At 48.8% G+C, this 24825-nt stretch overlaps 3 protein-coding genes across 4 annotated transcripts; 2 read left to right on the top strand and 1 right to left on the bottom strand.

Moving 5' to 3' along the window:
* Nucleotides 1-202: 202 nt before the first annotated feature.
* On the bottom strand, nt 203-4311 carry chst3b (carbohydrate (chondroitin 6) sulfotransferase 3b). Its single transcript, XM_086099510.1, has 3 exons — nt 4109-4311; nt 2424-2645; nt 203-2110 (listed from the first exon to the last, which is right to left on the bottom strand). The coding sequence occupies exons 2-3, from the start codon at nt 2501-2503 to the stop codon at nt 901-903; spliced, it is 1290 nt and encodes a 429-aa protein (XP_085955636.1). The 5' UTR covers nt 2504-2645; nt 4109-4311; the 3' UTR covers nt 203-900.
* Nucleotides 4312-5060: 749 nt separating this feature from the next.
* ghitm (growth hormone inducible transmembrane protein) lies at nt 5061-8499 on the top strand. The gene is made up of 9 exons (XM_086138295.1): nt 5061-5171; nt 5393-5559; nt 5821-5923; nt 6200-6311; nt 6534-6675; nt 6743-6851; nt 7171-7359; nt 7427-7598; nt 7726-8499. Exons 2-9 carry the CDS (start codon nt 5413-5415, stop codon nt 7808-7810), a joined length of 1059 nt encoding a protein of 352 aa, XP_085994421.1. The 5' UTR covers nt 5061-5171; nt 5393-5412; the 3' UTR covers nt 7811-8499.
* A 115-nt stretch (nt 8500-8614) lies between these two features.
* Nucleotides 8615-23062, top strand: LOC147189388 (poly(ADP-ribose) glycohydrolase). 2 transcript variants are annotated; one of them, XM_086138284.1, is made up of 18 exons: nt 8615-9070; nt 9152-9228; nt 9296-9544; nt 9614-9957; nt 10222-10338; nt 10556-10642; nt 10811-10885; nt 13858-13950; nt 14816-14970; nt 16392-16471; nt 16555-16615; nt 16697-16772; nt 17816-17963; nt 19662-19740; nt 20187-20295; nt 21181-21286; nt 22215-22343; nt 22419-23062. In XM_086138284.1, the coding sequence occupies exons 2-18, from the start codon at nt 9153-9155 to the stop codon at nt 22544-22546; spliced, it is 2112 nt and encodes a 703-aa protein (XP_085994410.1). In that variant the 5' UTR covers nt 8615-9070; nt 9152; the 3' UTR covers nt 22547-23062. The 2 variants fall into 2 exon arrangements, with proteins under 2 accessions (XP_085994410.1, XP_085994409.1); XM_086138283.1 differs by having other exon boundaries at nt 9296-9957.
* Nucleotides 23063-24825: the final 1763 nt, after the last annotated feature.

Here is a 24825-nt window from a genome sequence, read left to right as displayed (position 1 = left end):
GGATGAAGGCGTCAGACTGCCAGTGAAGGCGTTTTGTCGCCAGCCCCGCCTCTCGGACGGTGTTTGCGCAGTTCCTTGTACGTCGTCGTTGCCCGCCGCTCGGTGAGCGAGAGAAGCCAAACTCTTCCAAACAAGGTCATAAACCTACAGAACGGCGCGGCGCTAACTCGGCGCCCTCGCCGCAATAAGTAGACTCACGAGACGCCGTCAAAGCGTCTTTATTGCCAGCAACGTTGAAAGAAACAACCCGACCGGTCGGGCGGCGCCGACCGCAGAACGGAGGCCTCCGTCTCCTTCTCGAGGCTCGTGTCAAGCGGCCGCGAGACTCGCAAACGAACGTCGAACCGATCTGCAAACCGGCTGCAGGGTCCGCGACGTTTGCGTTTGGACAGCAATGCGAACGGCCGCTCGCCGGCAGACCCCGAAAGTCGCTCGTAGCGCCCCGAGCGGTCAGCAATCCGCGGGGACGTCAACCTGTCGACAACCACGGACTGACTCGATACAGATGGAACTACTTTCCTCCTCGGTCTTTATTTCTACAAGGCTGCCGCTTCCGTTGGAGCTTCTTTGGTTTCCAACTCGGGAGCTGTAAACAGTCGCTGGAGGTTCCCAGAGCCCGCTCGTTTGCGTTTACTCGCCAGCCCCCGCCTCCCCTCGCCCTAAACTTTCTCTTTTCGCAATGCTCCTGTTTGCTCAGAAATTCGAGTCCGCTGGCGTTGGCGTTACGAAGGCAAGCTTTTCACAGGCCGGGGGCTTGCTTTGAAAGATGCAATTTGTGAACGAGACTCAATTCATCTCTCCTCTGGCTATTAAATAATCCAACAAAGTACAAACGCGTTAAATATCAGAATAACAACGAGAAAAGGGGGCGAATAAATATTAGCCGGTGCCCGTCGGGACCTACCAAAAATCTTCTATCAAGCTGACGGACTTGTCCGTGAGCATCTCTTCACTTGTGACCAATTTGTAGCCGAAGAGTTTGAGGGTGGGCCCGCAGACCTTCTGGACCACCTGCACGATCTCAAAGGGCAACCTGAAGCGCCACTTCTCCACTTGCTGGCTGGAGTTTTTCCGCGTGGAGTAAATGCCGGCGGTCTCCTCGGAGGCCCGCGTGCTCTTGAGGATCCAGGCTTTGACCTGCGGCGCGAAGGGGATCCCGGCGAAGCGGTACATCTGGGCCGCCTTCCTGACGGGGGAGCGCGCCACGTCCTCGTAGCGAACCAGCATGTAGCGGCCGCGCAGCCACGCCGGCCGCCGGAGGCCCACCTCCGCCGACGTCCTGATGCTGTTGCAGTTGCTCTTCAGCTTCTTCACCTCGTCGTCGTCGTCGATGGGCACGTCGCGGTTCTTGGCCCACTGCTTCCAGTTGCTGTACTTGGCGGCGAAGGCCACCATGCGGGAGGCCAGCACCGCCCGAGGATCCCGGACCAGCTGGATGAATTTCACGTCCAGGCGCGGGTCCTCGGCCAGAGGGCGGAGCGTTTCCAGTTGGCGCACCCGCACCGACTTGATGGCCCGGTGCTCCTTGCGCAGGCAGGCCTCGGACGCCGCCGTCAGGTTGAGGGGCCCGCAGCGCCTGTTCCTGCAGCGGTAGCGCTCAAAGACCCCTTTGACGAAGGGGCCGCAGACCGCCTCCCCGCACAGGGAGCTGCTGGATTCCCTGCGGAAGAGCGAGGCGGTGACGTGATCCACGGGGAGCGGGTCGATGAAGCTCTCCAGCAGGGAGAAGTCGCACAGGAAGAGCTGCCGAAGCACGTCGCGGTACGCCCCGGCGGCGGCTGTGGCGTTGGTGCCGCCCGTCTCCAGCGTCAGCATCTTTTCCACGTGCCACAGCGGCTCGTACAGATAGAACACGTTGTCCGCCCGCTGGTTAAAAAACTCGCCCACGAAGGAAGAACCGGTCCTGGTGGTGGCCAGAAGGAGGATGTCTTTCCCGCGGCTCGCCGCCGCCGCCGGCTGCTCGTCGCTGTAGTTCTCCAGGCGCCGCTTCATCGGCGCGAAAGCCGAGCTCAGCTTGCCCGCCGAGGGGACGGAAACGTCGCGCTCGGTGGATCGGCTGGGTCGGATCGGGGTCTGGGGGGTCTGCTTCAAGGCCAGTTTACCCGACACCCTGAGACGGCGGAAACGGAAGCACAACGACATCGTGTCAGTGAGGAGGCTGAGGGCAAGAAGTCAAGGCGGAGAACGTCCGGAGACGAGTGGCGTCCTTCGTCCTTCGACGAAGGACGAAGGACGCCACTCGCCACTCAAAGGACCACTTCTACAAAGTGCGTTTTAAACACTTGAAATGGGTTGGAAGCATGTGGGAAGTGGGGAGACACCTCTCTGTCACGTGCATTTTCAGATAGCTCCAGATTCTAACCCCCCCCCCCCCCATTTGCCATTTGACGACGAGGTGGAAAAGTATCACTTGAGAGTGTCACCTGGAGATGATGTTGTTCTCCTTCTCAATGATCACCAGCGCCACAAAGAAGACGATGGGTAGGCTGTATTTGATCCTCATCCTCTTGGCTGCGGCGGCGCCCGGCTTTGCCTCGGAATGGGTTGGGCCAATCTCCTCGCCCCCGCCGCCAAGGTTGCCTTAAAGAGCCTGCCACTTATCGGAATTGCCCTTTGCAGCAGACTGACTCTTGCGATCTCTCAACCTGTGAATGAAACCAACGCCAAACTGGCCGTTAGACATTTCGCGCATCGAAGACGTTGCAAATAGGCCGGATCGATCCCGCCTTGATTTCCACGTAGCGCATCTCGCATCCTTTCCTGATTACCGCGGCCGGGATTTCGTTTGCATTTATTCTAAATGACTGCACGTAGTCTAAACACTCGGCCTGCGCGAGCAGCGCTTGTGAAATTCTCCGAGACGCGTTTCCCAGCCTTCGATGAGCCGAGGCGCTTCGGCGCTATGAAGAAAACCTCGCAAAGAGTGAATCCACCCGTCTGTTATGTCCTGTAGCTTCTGCCGTCCAAACGGAGAGCATTTCGTTGTCCGGCCTGTCATGATATGTCGCTGCCGTCGATAGATCAAAGAACAAAGGTATAAATACACACAAATTGGGAATCGCCGGTGTGACCGTCCTGGGCGGGGTACGTTTTCGGCTCCACCTTGCACCACTCTGCCGCATGCCAGGACCACAAAAGGCCTTTTCACGCGGGAGTGACCCCCACAAAACGGCAGACGCCACGGGGTCATTCGCACGTCAAGATGTGACCAGACCGCAGCTTCCTCTCGGGTCTTGAGATGCCAGAAAAAGTCAAGCACGCAGGGAGCCTGCAAAATTGACACGGCTCTTCTTTTGGTATTTTCCTGTACACGTTGTGAGAACAAGTCACAGTCTGCTTCTTTTTTTTTCTTTAACTCATTCACTCCCAAAGACGTTTCAAAACGTCTTTTCAGACATGGTCCAGAATTGGCTGGTACTGAATGAGTTAAACGTACATTGAAATGTTATGTTCACTCATGAGTTCCCTGTTGCAATGCATGCTTCCTCTTTATTAAATGTTGCTGCCACATTTAGTTTGACTAAGTTGGCAGGTAGCATCTAAAAATATAACTTTGTAAAACTGTCAAATTTTTTTCTCTTGATTTACTTGATATTATGTACCTCTTAAAGACAGGATGGTGTATTTGACTGTTTTATGCCTTTTTAGCCATTTAAATATTTTCATAGATTTTATAGTATGTACATTTTTAGGACAATGCAACATTCATTTTATATCATACACATTTTTGTTCCAGATTGACTGTTTATAGGCCGAGCCTTTGAGGCTTTTAATGTTATGTACATACGTGAATACACCTTTTTTGTAGATTAAATGTCTTTTGCATCTTGTTAAAACACGCCATGCATACATGTTGTATCTTGATTTCAACTGTGACTGGACATTTTTCAGTTTGTGAAACATGATCGGTTAATAAAGCAAATAAATCAAGAATTGGATTCGCACTGCAGTCATGCCACACTAATAAAGAATCCTAAATTAGAAGTCACTCCTTCTCGCAACCGAGTCCCGTGGTGAGCGCCTCACTGCATTTCACCAACTTGATGGGGCTGAATTTTTCATTCTGACGACGACAATTTGATCAGGTCTCCGTTAGTCGTGTACCCACCATGCTGAAGTGCCCACGATGTTTAATCCTTCAAATTCAGAGCGTCCAACTCGGATTATTAATCCCATGATTTCCTCACCACGCACGCGCGCGCACACACACACACACACTCACACACACACGCGCGCGCACAAAAAAAGTTGTCTCGGACTCCAATAGGGGACATATACGAGGAGTTCCGTATTTCCAACGGGGTCGGTGCAGGTCGGACTGTACATCGGTCTGAATGAAAAAAGGGTTTCGGACCAACTGTTTGCCTCTGGCTGGATGACGTAGTAAAAGACCTCCCATTGATTAATGAATGAGTCCCAAAAAAGGATGAATAAACCGTACGTAAACATGCCACCAGAATTATTATGCTAATTAAAAATGCCCATTAACAAAACGTGCCACAATGCATGTCTTAAATTGAAGTTTTATAGCCGTTTAATTCGCATTGATGCATCATCGCAACAAAAGCGGATTGGCTCCGTCTAGTGGTTCATGTTTTGCAATTCTCGCACGGGGAGAAATGGTGCACGATCGAATTAGATTTAATGCAAGCAGCAAGTACCTTTCCAAATGTAACCGATTTAATGTCATGAAACAGTCGTATTTTTCATGCTTTGACAATGGTACGATGCCCACTCTCATGTCATCAAATTATTACAAAAACCTACGACAAGGGACAAAATTTGGCCCGGGAAAATCCGTCGAACAATATTTATTTAACTTTTTATACGTTTTTAAGCACCGGTAGTGTAATGGGCGGCACGTGATATTTGAGTTTGTATGAACATGATGGTAAAAGTGGCATTACGTATTTTTATCCAAGACATACGGAACTCAAAGGTAGTTAGGTTTCAATTGACTAACTCGCTAAAGTGAACATTTAAAATGTTTTTAATTGGTCCTGTTCTTAATCGCCTCGACTTTATTGCACTACATTTCCCAGCGACGACGTCGCGTCGTGATGACGTCATAAAGCGTCAGGACGCTTGCAAAACAATTGCGTCAGAAGTTCGCGCAAGATCTTTCTGGGTTAGCGTCTTGTCCGGCTGAGCAGCTACGCACATTACCGCAGGTAACTATGTCATGAATAAGTAACTTAAATGAGCACTCCGTTGATGTATTCAGACCATGTCTTGATGGTTACGGTGAATGTGAATATGGTATCGGTGGTGTTCGGATCAACGTAAGGTCTGTTACGCAAATGAACGTCGGCTAATGCCTGTTAGCCGAAGCTTCAACTGTAGTTTGGTTCATGATGTGACAAAATGATGGTGCGGGGTGTTGTCGTTCAAGGCTGAGACACAAACGAGACCATGCTCGTGGCAAGGCTGACATGCCTGAGGAGCAGCATCCCCTCGCTCGCCGCCGGGCTCCGTCCCGCGCTGACCAACGGCTCCGCCGCCTTGAGGTCATCCACCCTCAACCTGAAGCCATGCCAGACCGTCTTCACTCCGCAGAAGGTACTCATGAAGATGGCTTGTAATCCCTGGGGGGGGGATACGGAAAAAGAATGTTAGCGTAGCGACTGATAGCGTGGCAGCATTTTATCATAAATGACACCTTGATGCAAGGCAGGATATACTCCCGATGACAATAACTTGACAAGAAATCATTCTAATACTACAGGTTCGCCTTGGAAAAAGTCACCCATTCCACCTTCAAACAGTTAAAAATGTGTTTTCTGCACCATCTTAATTCATTTCTGTTTTTGTTTTTGTTAGGGTTTGTCCTCAAAGGCCAGATTTGGTTTCCGCCGGGCGAGGACGACCAGAGATCAACTCAAGGAGGCGGCTTTCGAGCCAGCCACAGGCACGGCATTAAGAAGTAAGTGTGCATATTGACACACGCCCAAAAAATTAATAAATTAAAGGAAAAGTAAAAAAAAAAGAAATGGGATCATCCAGTAATTCCAATGTTGCGGTGACCCACAAGGGAGAGATGCTGGAGTTGACATGTTTCTGAGTGCAAAGGGTTGAAAGAGAGTAGCTTGCTGCTTGCTGTTTAACAGTCAGTGTTGGGTGGAGAGTAAACGAGACATGAGTTGCATCCGTCTCCTCTTATCGTTATTCACCGCATCTGCACAATGTGATATGTTCTCAGTTGACAGCATGGGAAGAATGATTCTCGCTGGAGGTGCTGCAGTGGGCCTGGGAGCTTTATGCTACTACGGCATGGGGATGTCCAATGAGATTGGTGCCATTGAGAAAGCGATGTGAGTCTACGGCGCTTCTTGATATGCCCCAGAGTCAAAAGTGTAGTACTTTGATTTCCGTGGAATGGATTTCACCTTAACTTCCTCGTTACACTGAGAATTATCCAACACACTCCTTTCATTCCTTCAATAATTTATAGCATGTTGTTGACTGCTTTCCCTAGCTCTGTGCATAACTTTGTTGTGTGTCCGTCCCCCCCCCCCCCCCCTTCTTGTGAACAGGATCTGGCCTCAGTATGTGAAGGACAGAATCCACTCCACTTATATGTACTTTGCGGGCAGTGTCGGGCTGACGGCTCTGTCGGCAGTCGCCGTGAGCAGAACCCCGGCGCTCATGGGACTCATGATGAGAGGCTCCTGGATGGTGAGGATCACTGCAGGGGAAGTAATAGTATCAGCATAAATGGACTCATCGAGACTTTGCCCCCCAGGCTATCGGAGCTACATTTGCCGCCATGATCGGGGCCGGCATGTTGGTTCGGTCCATCTCGTACGAGCACAGCCCGGTGCCCAAGCACCTGGCCTGGATGCTGCATGCAGGTATGTGCATGCGACGCTACAGAGCAGCCATGTCGGGTCTAAAGCAGGGGTCTCAAACTCATTTTTCAAGGTTATTTATGACACGTGACAATTTGACATTTCGGTACAGATTTTAGCAACAAATGATTACCTTTCGTGGGCCACATAAAATGACGTGGCGAGTTTCCCAACCATTATTGAGCCACTGCGCATCTTTTACATGAGAAAAAGCGCACATCACACCATCAAACAAATATGGCAGAAAACGTTAATAAAAAAAACTCCCAGACGTGCTTCCCCAGCGAAACTGGTCTAAGGTGTGCCTATTTCCATGTCTAAGGTGTGATGGGCGCTGTGGTGGCCCCCCTCACTCTCCTGGGAGGACCCCTGATGATCCGGGCCGCCTGGTACACGGCGGGCATCGTGGGCGGCCTGTCCACTGTGGCCATGTGCGCCCCCAGCGAGAAGTTCCTCAACATGGGCGGACCCCTGGCTGTCGGCTTCGGGGTGGTCTTTGCTTCCTCTATTGGTAAGCACAATTGAACGCTTGAGGCGGCCGCTCGAAACGGGGAGGTGACGTCCACCTTGGTCGGCAGGGTCCATGTTCCTGCCGCCCACCTCGGCGTTCGGAGCCGGCCTGTACTCGGTGGCCATCTACGGTGGCCTGGTCCTCTTCAGCATGTTCCTGCTCTACGACACGCAGAAGGTCATCAAGAGGGCCGAGACGCAGCCGCTCTACGGGGTGCAAAAATACGACCCCATTAACGCGTGAGTCCAGGCCAAATGATGACTGACTGATTTGTCTCCTGTTCGTTGAACGTCTTGAACTGATGCTCGTTAAAAAGAAAGTCAAAGTTGTCACTCGCACCAACAGTGGTTTTTCTGTCTTTACCAGCTGTATGGGCATTTACATGGACACGCTGAACATCTTCACCAGACTGGTGATGATCCTGGCAAATGGTGGTGGCAGAAGGAAGTGAACAACCAGGCTGGAAGGATGTTTTTGCTTTGTTTTTTCAAACCTTTCCACAATGCTAAATGCTATCCTAATAGGTTTGCAACAAACACGGCGTTAGGCTCTTCATTACAACCAGCCTCGAAACCCGGGCGTGACCGAGTCCGATTCTAAACACTCCTGATTCGAATGATCAAATCATCAGCAAGCTTTACGGAAACCTGATGCAATGATCCTGATCATTTGAAGGAGGAGGGAGACATTGCGAGCAGGCGGGATGGGGGCTCTCCAGAACCGGACTTGGGCACCCGTGCTCTAAATTCTCATTTTGCCGCTCGCCCTTGACTGAAAATGACATCGCATGTGCTCAGGGAGCAACCAATCACGGCGCATGCGAAGTTGAGAAGCTGAGCCGCGAGTGGTCCATACCTGAGCCTTGTGCACGTGATGTCGTTTTCAGTCGACAGCGAGTGGTGTTAATTGTACATGTAAAAGAATGCGGCTATCGGATTCATGATTGGCAAAATATTAACTTGGTACTGCTGAAAATGGCAAAATTAGTCAAGTATCCCTTTGAGGGTTTCTTTATTTTCTGATTGTCAGTTGTCTGTGATTTACATTTCGTATTTATTGTTCACTACTGACATGTTCGGAGTTTGTAAGGGAAATATGTTATTTTGACCCGGGAATCGCTCAATAAATGGCTCTGATTGACATCGGAATTTTTCGTAATATTTTAGGAGCTGAGATGGAAACTCCGGCACAAGATCTTGGATCTAAGGAAAATAAAAATGAGTTGATGCTTCGACTGATCGCGGCATAAGCGGAAATGACGCGCGTCTGCCGCGACATCCGTCGCTGTCGCAAAATGCGCCTGCTCCGATTCTGACGTCGAGCAGTGTTCCCGGTCTTTCTTTCCGTTTCAACTTAATAGCTCTCGTCTGAGCGGAAAGCGTAGAGTCTTTCATAAAGTTTCCACCTGACGTGTGTCTCTTCCAAACCAGGCGTTCACTGTGTGACTTTGTTGAAAAGCTAGCTTTGAGAATAGCTTGCGAGCTCGGTTCGCTCACCTGACATCAACGTCTCGGCTGTTTTCTCACCTAGAAGAAAAAAAAAACCTCCAACTCAACCTGCCTCATTCTTCAGGCCGAACAATGCTATTGTACCATTTCGTAGACGAAGTCAACAAAATGTCCGAGGAGCCTAGCAATGCGGCTCACACAAGCGTTTTGTAAACCGTTCATTCGGCTGGAAACCAAGCAACTGGTCATCGTGAAGTTTCCTTGTGAGTACAAATCCTTACGCGGGGCGGGTCGTATTTCGTGAGTTTGAAACGTGTTTTTTTTTTACTGTGCTCATTTGACAGAATGACAGACTTTGAACCTGAGGTAAAGAGAGCCCGGCTTGAACCCTCAACGTCTCCATCAAAACCGTCCCACCGAGGTACATTTTCAAAGAAGCCGCTCGTTTGCATTTCAAACACAACGTGTACTGTATTTCTCTGCCACAGGCTCAACATTATGCAACAGCAACAATAATAATGGGACATTAGATCGAGAAAAGACCAGCGAAAAGATGAATTCGAGGACAAAGGCTGACATGGATGGTTTGCGAGGCGTCAGGACGAAAACCTCCCATCGCAGGATCGGCTCCAGGCAGCAGCTATCCAGAAGCACTCTGGAAAGATGGTTATTGAAGTCCACTCCAAATCCAAGCAGTTCTGAAGCAATGGTTCAAGATGACCCTCGAAGCCCCCAAGGTGGCTCTCACGATGGTTGCAGTGCTATCTCCGACTCTGATGAAGACACACAACCTCTGTCCCCTCAAGACCTGGACCGCAGCGGCCTTGTCCCCGCTATGTCAGTGGATTCAGAAAGTCAACGCATGCTCCATGCTGGCAGTTCCGAGAAACGGGAAGTGGCGTCAGGCTCCACAAGTTCAGGCTGCTTTCTCAAAGCCAAAATAACAGACTTCTTTTCAGGAGCTTCGTCAGCAGGCTCAAGGCGAGAGAAGCATGATAAGCGCCGTGACAAGCAAGACACTGATGAGGAAGATGAACCCGAAGCCACGTGGCTCGGGACAACGGTCGGTGAGCTACGGCGGATGCCCCAGTGCGGCAGACCACTTCCTCCGCTAAAGAACGTTCCCGGCGTCCACACTGTGATGATCAGGGTTCGAGATGCTACTTCATCACACCGTTGAAACATATTCCGACTCGTAAATAGTTTGGGCTATTCAGCTTTTGGGTGAGATTTCAGGAGGGACCTCAAAGGCACAAAACATTTCACGTGATTTCTCTGTTCCTGTCTCTCAGTTGTTACCCCATTAAGCTTCATGCATTTTGCCCAAAAGCTGAATATCCCACAATTTTTGTGAGTTGCTTGTATAGTTACTATTGTTTTTTTCCTACATGTTTCCTTTCGCTCTTGTTGACAGACAGACCTTGTTGGTCACGCAACTGTACCGTATCCTGCCACATTTGATGATACCTGGGATGACATTCATGTCAAAATGCCCTGTTCAAGCAGAAATCTATTTCCCGTACAAGACGAGGTAATGTCCCACTAATGTCCCACTTTTTCTTATCGCGTGCTACACATGGGAAATCCAAGCAAACGAGACAAAACGCCTTTTTCTGGGTACTCGAGCTTTCTCTCACACTACAAAATGGATGGACAATCTGTACTTGATTGACTGATATTGCGAGGTTCTTCGAAATGAAATGTATTCTTGTCATGAGACACATCTAACCAAGCTTCCATGTCCACAGGAAACTCGAGAACTCCAGAACAAGAGTCGGTGGGAGCTGATTAAGCAGACGTTGAAGAGAAGAATTCGAAGCACTCCTGAACTGAAGGTAGGCTTCATGGCCGCGCTGTTGTTGTCATGACAAAATTACGCCTTTAGGTGGCGGCCGTACTCTACAAAACGAGACTGACCCGGCATTTCTGATAAAATGGATTTCCATTTGTTGGGTGCTCTTTTTTGCTCAAGTTGAGTGATTAATTTTTTTTACGCGTTACAGAATGCCATATTGAAATACTGCGCTTCTACTGCCAAGAAGTGGGACTTCACTGCATTACATTTGTACTGCACGAAGGTAAACAAGATCGTACAGTATTTGTTGCCCATGACATAAAAATCTCTAAAAATGAGCAAAATGATCTTCATCAAGGCATAATATTGGCTGCAGTTGATCCTTAATATACACTGTACCTCGCATGTCATCCAATGCAATATTTTTTTTGTGAAGGTAAATATAAGGCCACTCGCAACGGATTGACCGACAAAATATGTGAAATCCATCACAGTGTTTTTTTCCGAACCCCTATTAAAGGCCACTCATCATGTGAGGGTTTGATGTTCCACCAGGCCTACCCCCGCCCCCACACACACACACCCGTCCTATTTGTCCCCACGTCATTGTGTGTAGATAACCAGTACTGACTGAGAAGGTGGTGGGAATATTAAATTTTTTCAGTCAGACCGGCTTTGTGCATTAATATTCGGTCATACTGTGGGAGAAATCTCTTCTGAGCTTGTATACGTGAGAAATCTTATTTTCTCTAAGAGAGAGAGGGCATTCACAAGTAGGCCGCCTGCCCAAATATCAAGACTACATCACATGCTGAAAAAATACATATATAGGGATAGGGTTTTTTTTTTTTAATACCCTCGCATGGATGCGGTGATGAAAAAATGTGTTACTGTCAATCTCAGGGGGTGGGGGGGGACTATAATGGATTTTGCACGAGAAGACTGTTGCCACCCTTCACAAGCAAAGTGGGTGTGTGAAGCAGGAATTTAATCTCTTGCCCAAAAGGTCACGTTTGGTAAGTTGTCAGGAAGGAAAATGGCTGACATTAGGAAACGCTTTACTCCGCCCCCTTTTTAGTGTTGAATCAATCGGGCGTCGCACACATGTCGTAAATCATGTTAGATGGGGGAGGGGGCTATGAAAAATTTGTAAACGTTCATTTGATTTGTGATGCCATCTGCTTTGCTTAATCGATGACATGTATAAATCTCCTGAACACATGGGAAAACGTGTGATGGACCGAATTTTGGGGCCAAAATTCCAAATGGTGTTTTACTGCAAACTAAATCCGTATAGTAATATAATACAGTAATGCAATGAAATATTTTAAATTTTCTCCCCCCAAATTTGCTGCTGTAGACTGCAAATTTGGGACAAATAAAGGTTATCTTAAAACATGGTGGTGGAGCTGGGGCCTTAGATGTGAGACAGCCTACTAGAACAGCTGAAGTCAATTGGGGCTTAATCAGAGGCATAATGAAATAAATACATTTGTTTGATTCACCACAACAAGCAGGCTTGTTTTGTTTTCAATTGAGTATTAGTTGTGCCCCAAGATGCCCCATTTAAAATGACATCTGATTAGGCCAAGGCAGATGGAAGCAAACAATCCCACCGCATTAGTTGATTACACGACTTTTTGCCGTGATCGTGCTGATGCAAATTTTTCAATCTATTGTGCAGCCCGAGTGTGTCGACTTTTTATACCCGCTGTAGTTTAAGTAACGTTGGCCAGCACGACTGATTCTGAAGACCCCGGGCAGATGAGATTGACATGGCAGCACATTGAGGCTGAGATCTGGACGCCTTGTTGGCTCCGCCAACTGCTTCATTTCCTTCTAGACTTCCTCAAAATTTGCAAAAAAACGTTGACAATTATCTGTATCAATAGCATGGAGTATAATCAGGAAGTATCTTCTCTCAAGTTTGGTTTCCCACACTCCAGGAGACAGCGAAGCAGCAAACGTTTGAGTGTCAGAGGCAAGTAGACACGAATGGCACAGAGTGACGGGCCCGGCGCATCGCTTGAATATTCATCTCTGCGCGCGCACTCTTCACGCATAACAAAAGCTGTTGACGGACAGTTTTTCTCGGCCGTATTTACGAGCTGGTGCGTGTGTGTATGTGTGTGTGTGCGTGCGTGTGTTATTTGCCGAGGCAGTCAAGCAGATTGTTTTACTGCCCGGACCTGTGGGGAATAGAAACAGAAGGCACGTGCACACGCACACACACACACACACTCTCGTGCACGCAACTCCCTTGACTATGTTGTCAGTTTGCCGTGATGTAAAGGCCTGCACAGTTAGTTGAGCTGATTTGATGCACGGCATGGCGCCGATTTAAAAGGGCCGGGCCTCGTACCGGCTCGGCGCCGCCTCGCCCTCGCCAAGTGCCCTCATTCATCACACCGAGCTCATTACGTAGGAGAGCGTTTGGTCAGGCTTCCTTTGCCGCCGTCCTTGGCCATTTGCAGTCACACCCCCACCACTCGCAAGAGTCTCCAATGACTTGGCTCGGCGTGGCACCGCTGACGAGATCGCTCCGTGATTGATCTTTTGGACATTGGTGCGCGTGTCAAACAGGTGGCCGCGTTCTCTGCAGACAGCCGTGCAATGAGACTTGGCTCCGCTCTCGTTTCATGGAGATTTTCCATTTAAACACCCAAGAACGGTCAGAAAAACTCTCCCTGAAATTGAACGGGTGGGAGAATTGTCATGCAGCATTCGACCAAGCGGCGCCATTTTGAAATGGGACTCAACCTGTGAAGATATTTTGGCTTGAAATAGCTTTTGCTTTCAAGAAATTCACCAAATATCATCACCGTTGTCAGTTCTTTACAACCTGTGAAATGTCTTGAAGCGTTGTGCCCAAAGATTTGGAAAACTGCCTTTCAATTTGTTTGCATGTTTGAGGTTTATTCAAAAGCACTGGAATGATTCTTGGTTGATGTCTTGAAAACGGTCATTTGCATCGCTTGGAAAAAATCTGAGACGAATATCATTTGCGGTGTTTTTTTTTTTTGTTGTTTTGTGTTTTTCTTAATAACTTAATACCGTCCCCTGTGAAAAGGTCAGGAATCCTTTGAAACACGGGTAGACTTAAAGTGACCTTCCAGGCTTGGAGGAGACCTTTTTGGCACGAACGGAGTCATTTCACCCCCAACTCGCTTGTAAAGTCAAACGTGCCTTTAGTGGCAAGGCTGCAAAGAAAACCACGTCTTGTCTCTTCTGCGCTCTCTCTTTTTCCTCCACCAGGTCCTGGAGCCTGCCGCCGCCGAGCATCTGTTTGGCTCCCTGCTGCCAAACCTGGTGCAATTAGCGCTGAGGGCGTCTGAGCTGTGCACCAAGGTAACGACCGTCGCCGACCGGCGAATCGGCTTGACCGAGGCCTGCATCCACGCCGCGCATCCAGCAATAATCCCAAATGGCAGTCCAAGCGTGAGGTTGCAGAGCCGAGCTGTCGACGCTCCCGTGTTGGCGCCTTTCATGGGCACTGTGGTCGCGTTTTGTTAACCTGAAGGGATTTGAAGCTGATAATTCCTTAATTAAATTGACATAAATGTGTTTCTGGCTGGGTTGATGAAACAGTCAAACTGTCATCAAATGGCCCCTTTTGCTCGGCCAGCACAAGATGGCATTTTACTATCTGTTCCCACTCCTCCGTAGAAGCAGCACAGATGCGCAATAGGCTGGCAGCGGTGTCCTTTCACACTCTGGGAAAGCGCGCAATACCCGCAATATCCCATACAAATCTTGCTGCTTTTATTGACCATCCTACCGCGAAGGGCAGTTTATTAAATTCAAATCGACTTTGTGGGGGGAAAAAGCCAAAACAGAACGGCTTCCTTTCAGGTTGGGCAGGAGGATTCATTTTTTTCTGGATATCTGTTTTATTTATTTGACATTGTGTCTAGATCCGTTCCAATCTGAAAATGTTTGTTGGCATACCGATTATTACTTGTGTTTATATTATTTTCTTTTAAAAAGGGCACAGGAAGAGCACCTTATTTGCAAATTTGATCGCAGTCGCAATATTGAGGAAAACAAACGGCACATAAATTGTTTTTAGAAACAGTTCAACCGTGATTCAAGAGGCGTGCGCAAGTGGCGCCAAATGGGTCCTCGTGCGCGGCGTCCTTCAGCGTCTCATTTGGCAAATGCACAAAACAGACGATCTTGACCTTCCTCTGTCGTGCCGCTCCTTTTTTTGCAGCCCATCCCGCTCCTCAAGAGGGGCAGCAGCCACTCCATCAGCATGTCGCAGGAGCAGGTGGCCTGCTTGCTGGCCAACGCCTTCTTTTGCACCTTCCCGCGCCGCAACTCCCGACGCAGCGAGTACGGCAACTACCCGGACATCAACTTCTTTAGGTAACGCTCAGGCCTAATAGCTGGTTGCAAGATGTCGTGCAAAATAATCCCCGCCCCCCAATCTCTGATGGCGTTTGCCTTAATGGTGGTTGGGGGGAGGGGGGGTTCCTTCTTGATATGTGTGCAGTAATATTAGTTGTTAGACTAAAGAAAATATGCCTATACCTATATCTATGGGTCTGAGTATTGTAATGTGACCAGTCTACTTGTGTTGCTCCACCTTTTGTTTCCCAATATCCGTTGCTTATAGGGCTACTGTTACCCTGCGTATGGTGTTTCCCATGATGTGTTTGCATTCCCTTGGCGCCCTTCAAGTGAAGTTGAGTGCCACCATACAGCACTTGTTTGAAATTTCTGTTTTGTAATTCAAAGCAGGAAAACAACCGAACAACAGCTTTTATTTACAGACCAACCGGAACGCTTTTGATCTCGCTTTTCCAGCGCTGCCGTTGTCATCACACTTGCACCAGTTGTCATCATCTTTTTATTCTCTTATATTCATTGAGCTGCAGTCACGCACCATAATGGTTTTGCTTGACTTTTGAGGCCTCCCTTTTTCCGGGCAATTTTGGTTGAATTCCAAATTGCACACGTTTTCCAAGTTCCTCTCTATATCATCCGATATGAATTGTACATTCCCCTGATGCCTTCCGCCATCACTTAAAAGCCTGCTCTCGCCAACAAGTAGAGTCAAAAGACACGTTACCCTCAGGAATGTACGATGCAGAGTTGTTGCTGCGGGCCTCTGGTGGGAACGCAAAATGCGACTCTGATGAATGAGACTCTCCACCACCCTGCCTCCGAGGGGCTTTCAGAGCATCAAGCTTTTGTCATTTCACCCCCTCTGTGAAAAGTCTTACAAGACGCTCAGGAGTGAGATGGCGTCTATAATGCGCATTCAGAACTTTGCCACTCGCGGCATTGTGTATACCAGGCTTGACCTCACGCTTCCTTGCTTTCAAAGCGACGCAGGACGACATTTTAATGTATCCCCAAGGAAAAGGCCCAAGCCCCAGCTAGTGCTTTTTGTGTGTCAGAGAGTGCTACAAAATGAGCCCGAAGCGATTCAATTGTGGCCACGGCGGAGGAGATCCTGCATCATCCGCGGGTGACTGAAAGGGAGGCCGAGCGAGGGGCCGACGAATTCATGTCAAGCGTTGAAGCACGACTGAACTCACGTGGACGACTCATCCCCGCGTATTGTGTGGATTTGCAATATCGCAAACCCCCGCGTTGAACAAAAAAAGGCTTTTTGTTGGAGTAAATAAACACGTCGAATGGCATGCAACGCAAAAAACCATGTCAAAGATTGACAATGTTAGTTTGCATAATATCTTCCAAAAAAAACAATATATTTAAAATATTTCTTTTTTACGTTTACAAATACAACAAAATCTGACAGGCCATCATTTTGCCTGCAGGCTGTTTGAAGGGTCCTCGTCCAGGAAGATTGAGAAGTTAAAAACTCTTATGTGCTACTTCAAAAGCGTCACTGAGCATCGTAAGTTTTTCTTTTCTGTCCACGAGCGATATGCCGAACGATACATGAAAACAAATGTGTTCCCTCCATTTGATGCTTTTCAGAGCCGACTGGCCTGGTCACGTTTACTCGAAAAAGCCTGGATCATCTTCCAGATTGGGAAAGGTGTCGTTCATTGATTTGGATCATTTTAACATCTTTTTTTTTTCTTTCCTAAGACAACTTTTTTCCCCCTCTCCCTTTTAGCTCAGAGACTCTGCTCACAAAGCTCTACATTGCATCCGAAGGGACCATTGAAGATGATGGTTACGGAATGCTGCAGGTAAGCAAGGAGGCCTTATTTTCGAACGGGGCTTGTCAAAGCGTGGCGCGTCTGGCACCGGCGGTACGCCAGCTCTTTCTTGAGAATCACCAAATTAGATGTTGAAGCTGTCTGATCCAGACGGGGTGGGCGGGGGGCATTTTGCCATCTACTGTTGACTGTAAATGACATCACAGCCCCCCCCCCCCCCCAAAATGTGTGATACATTTGATTTTAATCATTATTTCGGTCCCCATGTTAAAATGCTAAAACTGTGCCTAAAGTTTCATCGGCTCACACCAACAGTAAACATCTGCTGCAGATCTGATGCGGCACGTTTGTGGGATCTCAGGCAAAAGTCGCCACATTCTGTAGCTTTTTCATCCAAAATGCTTACTGCTGCTGAAAAGGCCTCGGAGAGGGCGCGTCGGGACCGGGGTCGAGGCCTCGGAGCCCGCTCGGCTTTGCACATCAGCCGCACTTCCTGCTCTCTTGTCAGGATGGCCCGCTCTGCCTTTCACCTTTTGTTTGCCTTCAGTCGCCACCGGCTGACAGCTGACGAGCGCTCATGACCGGCCGCCCTCGGGAACGCCGCGGCCCAGATTGATGTCCGCTCCGCCGGGGTGAGGCGGGGGAGCGGCACGGAGGGGAGGCGCGGTTTCTTGTGAGGCTGACAGCCTGTCAAAATTGACTTTGCCGGTCTGGCAGACTGTCCTCCGAGTTGAGTGACCAGTTTGGGGGCATCGGCCCCAAAACGTCTTCCTTCCAGGAGTAGTGACGGGGGTTGCTCTGACTTGTCTGTGCCTGAGCAGAAACGATGGCCCCTCGAGCTGGTCCTCCTCGAAACATGACAAAAGTTATTGTAAAGTGTCCTTGGGTGTCTTGAAAGGCGCTTATAAATAAAATGTATTATTATTATTATAAAAGATGTCAAATAATCCACTCGGCAGCGGCTTTCTCAGGATAAATCGGGCCTTCTGGATTGGCTCGTCGGGTGATTTGTCGCAAAAGGGTCAATGTCATACGCAAAATAAAAAGCAAAAGTGTCACCTTTTGGGTTTCAGGTCGATTTTGCCAATCAATTCGTGGGTGGAGGAGTCACCAGTTCAGGCCTGGTTCAAGAGGAGATCCGTTTCCTCATCAACCCCGAGCTGATCGTGTCCCGCCTCTTTACCGAAGCTCTGGATCACGACGAGTGTCTGATCATCACGGGTGAGTCCTCCTAGAACTAGAACGGTGGCATCCACCCGTCGAAAAAAAAGGATCGGTTAATCCTGATGATTGAGGCACACCGTTGTCGTCCGTCTAATGAGTGAAGAAACTTTGTTCGGGCCTTCTGTTGACCCCATCTGCCTGTTTTTTCGTCTCGCGCCTACTCTTGATTGTCTGCGGCGAGGCTGATTGGCGGGGGGAAGATCGAGCTCACCTGATTGTCGTGCTGCGTCATTCCCACTGAATGTCCTTGAGGATTGAGTGGCGGCAACATGGCGAGCAGGGCTCGGGACAAATTAACAACAGAGTAAACAAAAATTGGAGTCTCAGCAGGAGGCTGACGATCTCGCGCCGGGACTCCCCAAGCCTCCGGCTCGCTATGGCTGCTGTCGGTCAGTGACACATTCAGACTTTGGCGGCTGCTCTGTAGCGTCCACGAAAAGATGGACGCCATCGATATTTGTCAATCTTGAAGATTGTACCCCCCCCCCTCCCAAAAAAAAACTGCTACTGCTGTGATGAATGACGTCAATTCGTCCAATAATGCGTCAACTGTCAGCCAGAAACCCAAGTCACAGAAAGAAGAGTAACGCTTTTGCAAGTTGGCGGGACCAAAACGGGCGTAAAGAACTCGAGGCCCTCACTCTGCCAGTAAACGGTGAATTTCGAAAGCCAAGTCCAAGCAAAATCAGGAATTGTGTGCTGACTGAAACAGCGAGCGTAAGCACCAGAGGCGTCACCGTCACAGAAAGCGTTGAGGCCGCGGCGTTTCCCTCAGGAAGTCGACTTTCTAGTTTCTCCTGCTCGCGCTTGCTCTCCGGCCCCCACTTAACTTGATTACCGCAGCCCGGAATCAAATATATCTGGAAGAGCTGCCCAAGACCCGCTCCGCTAATGGACTCTTCCATTCCATCAGTTTGATTAAAACCCGTCTCTTGTCGCAGTTACGGCATGCGAGCCGTAGCTAACGCTGTGGCAGCGCACTAAATCATATTACCCCGTGATGCTTTTTTGGCACGCATAGGAGGGCAATGTCATGGATCTTACTGCTTCAATGAAATCTGCAGCTCTAATTAAATTGATGAAGATTACTGGCCGACACCGGGGCGGTCAAACATAGAAGCAGTAACCGAGGAGAAGCCGTGTGATTCTCTCGATCGCAGAAACGATGCAGGTGATACAGTGGATAAAAAAAAAAAATTCAATCGTGACACACACAGTCTTTCCATTTTCTTTATGTTAGTACTCCGTGATTTTTGGGGGGCAGTGTGTATCGGATTCAACTTGCTGTCAACCTCCTTCGTCGTTTTTAATGCCTCTCGGCTCATTTTGCAGACCACGCGAACGTGGCCGGCTCAATGTGTCCCACGGGCCTTGTGCTCGAAAGATTGGCTCCCCCTCCCCGACCCGCTCCCCTTGCAGATGAAGCCCCCGCTGCTAATCACTTGCTTTATCCACTGCAGTGTGTGCGGCGTCTCAGCGAGTGCTCTCGACGGCCAGCGTCCTAATGAGCTCTAATGAGAACTCAGCCCTTATGTTTTAACCATGACGGCTTCAGATAGCATTTCTATTTGTCCGTCATCTTTATTACTCAGGTCAACTGGGAACTGTCGTTGACTCGATCGCATTAACCAAAAAAAAAGAAAAGCTCTCGATGATGAGCGCCACTCTGAATGCATGTCTGCTTTTGCTTTGCAGGTACACAGCAGTACAGTAAATACACGGGATACGCGCAGACGTACAAATTCGGCGGCAGCCATCAAGACACCACTCCCAGGTATTTTTGACCAAAGCCCGTCAGGACCCTCTAAGCACAATCTTTAGCCCTTGCACCTCAGACACGATGTGACACACGAGCAATGTACATTTCTGTGATTTAGGTGCATCCGTATGACCTTGGCGTAGACTGAAAAAAAAAAGGCACCTTCATTGATTTAGGTTTTCGCCACGAGGCATTTCTTTGTGACACTCGTACAATTTTTGCCACTGAAATGGATGTTATCTCAAAACAGCTATGAGCTAGCAGCATTTCATTTTCATAACATTAAGAAATGACATTGTACCAAAAATGGAAAGGAGTTAGTTTCCTTCATGTATACTGTAATGACTTGGGGGTGTGGGGTTCTTAAATATACAAGCGATTTCTAAACTTCTAGATGATGATTGCTGCCTATTTTCCCACATTTTCATTGATGTGATATGTCACAAACGTATTTGTTTCAGAGACGACTGGCAAAGAAGATGCACTGAGATTGTGGCGATCGACGCTCTGCCGTTCAGCAACTACCTGGAACAGTTTCATCCAGAGGGAATCGAGCGGGAGCTCAATAAGGTCCTTTTTCCTTCATTCAATATTGGACCAGTGCTGCTCTACATAATATTAGTAGTAGCGTGTGTGTGCGGCAGCACTACCAGCACACTGCCTCATGTTTATGGCTCTCAGATGGGCCCGTAACATGTGTCCAGATGATACTGCAGCCCATCATTGAGCAGTCTACTAAATGTCTGGATTTTGAGTTCAGTTAAAAAAAAAAAAAAAAGAAACCTTGTTTGTGAGCGCAGCAGTCTTTCCAAGTAGAAGCATCCACTTGCAACGGGAAATGAAGACATCGGCGATATCCGAGTCTGCCTTCAGACTGCTCGGGAGGTGTTTTGACAGCTCTGTGAGGAACGCACCAGCATAAGGATCACTCCCCTTTGCACGACTAGATTGTCCGGATAGATGCCTGCCGGATTTATGAGCGGTCCATGTTGTCTATTAGCGTAAAAGTCCAGCTTGCCAACAAACGCGCCGAGGTCAGCCTGCTATTAGCAACGGGCCGCGCGACCCGCTCACGGTGCTGCCATCCGTGGCCGTGGAAGTGGACCGACGCACTCTTGATAGATGATCTGAATGTATGTTAAGCCGGCCTGACCAAACCTGCATATGTGCTCATGCGTTGAATGACTTTTCGAGCGAGAGCCTGCGGGCAAGTAGAATGATTTTATTTGTTCCTTTATTTTGAAGAATTGCTGCATTCTGTACCCGGAGAAAACGCACGCAGGCACGGGGGAGAGCATGCAAACTCCACACGGGAAGGCCGGAGCCCAGAATAAGATAGACTCGTGCAGTTAGGCTGATGATATGGCAGCTCATGAAATGTGTGATTTTAGTCGACATATTCAATTGGGTGTTGTGTCTTTGAATATGTCCACCCTTTTTTTTTCTCTGTCGCAGGCCTACTGCGGCTTTGACCGCCCAGGTGAACACAGAGACAACCTTTCCGCGGTGGCCACGGGAAACTGGGGCTGCGGGGTTTTTGGTGGCGACGCCCGCCTCAAAGGCAAGTGGTGACGCTGAGGCAGTAAATGTCAGGACGAGCGGCACCAGCGCGCGAGTGCACTCGTTTGTCTTCGGGGAATACATTCATTTACTTATGGCCTATTCGTCGCCTTCCTCCTATTGATCAAGTGACGGAGCTAATACGGTTCATTAATCGTGGAATTGATCGCCAGCGCTAGTCCATCAATCCGCTACTTGCTCTTCTGCCTCAGCTTTCCGCCATGAGGGGAGCCGATGCTGGAAGCTGCCGTCGTGCGCGCGCACCTCCGTGCATCTTTGTTAATTATGTGCGGCGACGGGCCGCTCAACTACGGTCCGCTCCGTGATACGCCTCCCGAAGAAATCTTTGGAATTGCGATAGCGGTTCCTCTCCCCTTCCGTGCTTTCCTGTCGTATAATCTGGTTGGGTGATAATTGAAGGAAAAGAGCTCGGTCGTGAGATTTGTTTTGTTTTGCGTGGGGTTTCAGCCAAACACTCACTTGACGATAAATTGGACGTGCCTAATTGATGAAGACCCCGAACTGACATTGTCAGAGAGTGGCAGTATTAATTTAACAATGTATCATTGTGGCTGCAATCTACCTTGGCGTCGATTTCTACTGCTTCACATTGCGGGCTACGATAATAAACAAGAAGAAGGTAACATAGCTCATGATTTGGCTGATGAGTGTATTTTTCAGTCTCTTTAAATATTCACATCACAGTGGGGGTTCAAACCATTCCCCAGTTTATCCCCCCCCCCCCCCCAAAAAAAAAATTCCTGTTGCCTTTTAATTTAGTGGTAACGCAACTGAAGTATTCATGACCAATTTACTAAGTCAGACAACGGTACTTGTCGATAGATGCCGGCAGTCGTTTTAAAGTTTCTTGACGCAACAATTTGCGGCGCGCCGAGCTGTAACGCCGACTTCCTTTCTTCCCGACCCAGCGCTGCTCCAGATGCTGGCAGCTGCCGAGGCGGGACGCGACCTGGCTTATTTCACCTTCGGAGACAGCCAGCTCATGACAGATGTCCACAGCATGCACTCGTTCCTCACGCAGAGGCGCATCACTGTCGGTGAGGGCTCAACTTGTTTAGATGCAACTTTTTGCTTTAAAAAAAAAAAAAGAAAAACATTTGTTTCCATCGCAGGGGAGGTGTACGATCTGATGGTGCAGTACCACAGCGACATTTGCAAGGGCTGCGGCAATCGGCGCCCCGACGTCAGCCTCTACTCCTTCATCTACAGACAGGTGGGCTCCTCCCCGCCCACCCAGTGACTCCCGCCGGACGACGCGTCCCTGCGGATGACTCTTAGTGTCAGGTGACCCGCGAGTCACTGTGCCTTGGAAATTACGAAACACACATCCACCATTGAAACCCCTTCTCAATTTGCCTTTCGAAGGCATTCGGTTGAGAACGGTCATTCACAAAAATGCCGACCCCCGGCAGCAGATGAATGCCAACGAACTTGACGGTGTTTATTTGCCAGTACAACAAGTGTGATTTTTGAAGCGTAGGTTGCCGTCCGTCTCCCGTCAGTTTGCCTTGTCTTGTTCCAGCCGCACGATTGCAACCTAATTGAATTGGCTGTCAGAAATCTCATTCCAGGCTAACTAGAGCAAGCATCGGAAAGCTTGGGAGTCATCGCTGGCCGAAGAGAAAAACAAAAAGCGGAGAATATGTTCATGCACTGAAGATTGTACACAAATCCGGGATCAATTCTTCCTTTCCACAACTGTACTGCTTGCGTTTGAAGTTGACACATTTCATGAATAAATGACAGGTTGCCTCTGTGGGCTGGCAAGTGTGCTTCCTCGCCGTTTATCCCTTAATAAGGTCATCCCCCTTTTTTAAAAACTGTACATGACACCTCGTTAAGAGAAGAACGGATCATGGAGGAGCCGCTCAAAGGTAAGTGCGAAGCAGCGAGAGTTACACGGCTTGATTGAGCCACGTAGACTTGACACTTGAGAAATGTTGCAGAATTTGTAAAAGGTGAACGGAAAGTTGCGATGCGCATGGATGACGGAGAAGCATTCGGAAAAGGGAAACCAGCCGTCGAGGTCAGTGCGGACGCAAAGTGTTCCAAGTTGACACATTGGCAGCGGTTGACTCTGTTGTGCTTTTGGGAGCCGAGGAGCAGCTCTGAAGCCCCGAAAGGAAACTGAGGCAACCCCGAGGGCGCAGCGTTAACCATCACCGGGCTCGGATGAATCGTGGATCCACCCTTCAACCATCCGGCGTTCAGGTTAGTTGATGGCCGTTAGAATCGATCCTTCGCAGCTGCGAATCAGCGCCACGCCTCTTTTTTTTTTTTTGACCAATTGTTCACCATCTTCCAAACTGCTGCTTGCTGTGAAGTTCTGCCACCACGCGGGTGTCTCATCCCACTGCGACGACAACAATCAACATTGTCCCGTTTTATGTGGTGAGTAATCGTCACTGTTGACCATCCGCCACAAATATTGAAGCCCACGATGATTTGACACACCACCAACAGTTTGCGCTTCCTCTCTCCATGCGCCGCCTCTTAAGTCCCAAATTCAGCAGTTGTGTCAATTGACAGGTGCGCTTTGCTTGACTCATATTTGCCAAAGGTGATCCACGATGTCGGCAGCGTGTGCCAAAAGGACACCGTGGGTTGAGCCCGGGTGGGAGTAAATGAGCTCCGTGGGATGTTTGCCGGCATGGGCTCTCATTGGGAGGGGGCGCATGGTGATGAGGGCTGCATCTGTGTCTTTGTAGCCAGTTGAGTTCAAAACTCGCCGTCGGTGGCATCCCTGCGCATTGATCTGTGAGTCCGGTGCGTCTTTGACCTTTGTTTGTCGCCCGCAGTCTTGCACACAACGCCGGCTTTTGATCCCGTTTTGACCAACTTTGAATCAGTGTAGCGCACCTGCGCTGAGTCTTCTCCTTGTCGTATTATTTTCAATCTTTCTTCACTTGCGTGTACGCTATGCCCTATTGCTTATTCATGAACGGCAGACGAGAATAACATACATTAAGTCTTTTTGAAGCTTCTCGCTTCACCATCCAAGAAGGTCACCTATGCTACTGCAACTTTATGAATATGAAGGCCTTCTTTGTTAAAAAAAAAAAAAAAAAAAAAGTCATTAGCGTAAAGTCCCCCCGTAGCCAAGAACCTCCTGGCCACAGATTAAAGGCATTATCGGATGAATATTGATATGCTTGATGAACCCCTGCGAGCCGTGGTTTACATGTGTTTTGGCCTGAAAGATGAAAATAGGATTTGCAGCCATGAGCCTGCTGATGAACAAATTATTTAGCGAGTTCCTCGACAGAATGATTGTCTTCCAGGTTCTTTTCACTTTGTCTTGCAGGCTTCCAGCGAATTAGAATATATCGATCGGAATCTCTTTGCATTTTAACACTCTTGGTTGAGTATTTTTTGTCCGCCGATAACGGGGAAGGCCATGTTCTAATTTGCGGTGATATCCTCAGTACGCTGTCGCCTGCACCGGCAGATTCCGTTTCATGGTCATCACTCTCCAAATAACCTCTAAAATTTCTCTGTTCAACTTTAGCGTTTTGTTTT

Source organism: Hippocampus guttulatus, chromosome 19, assembly GCF_054856545.1.
Source record: "Hippocampus guttulatus isolate MCC_2025c chromosome 19, RoL_Hgut_1.0, whole genome shotgun sequence".
NCBI classification, from domain to species: Eukaryota; Metazoa; Chordata; class Actinopteri; order Syngnathiformes; family Syngnathidae; genus Hippocampus; species Hippocampus guttulatus.
Note: the sequence above shows the minus strand (reverse complement) of the source record. Positions and strands in the feature narration are given on the sequence as shown.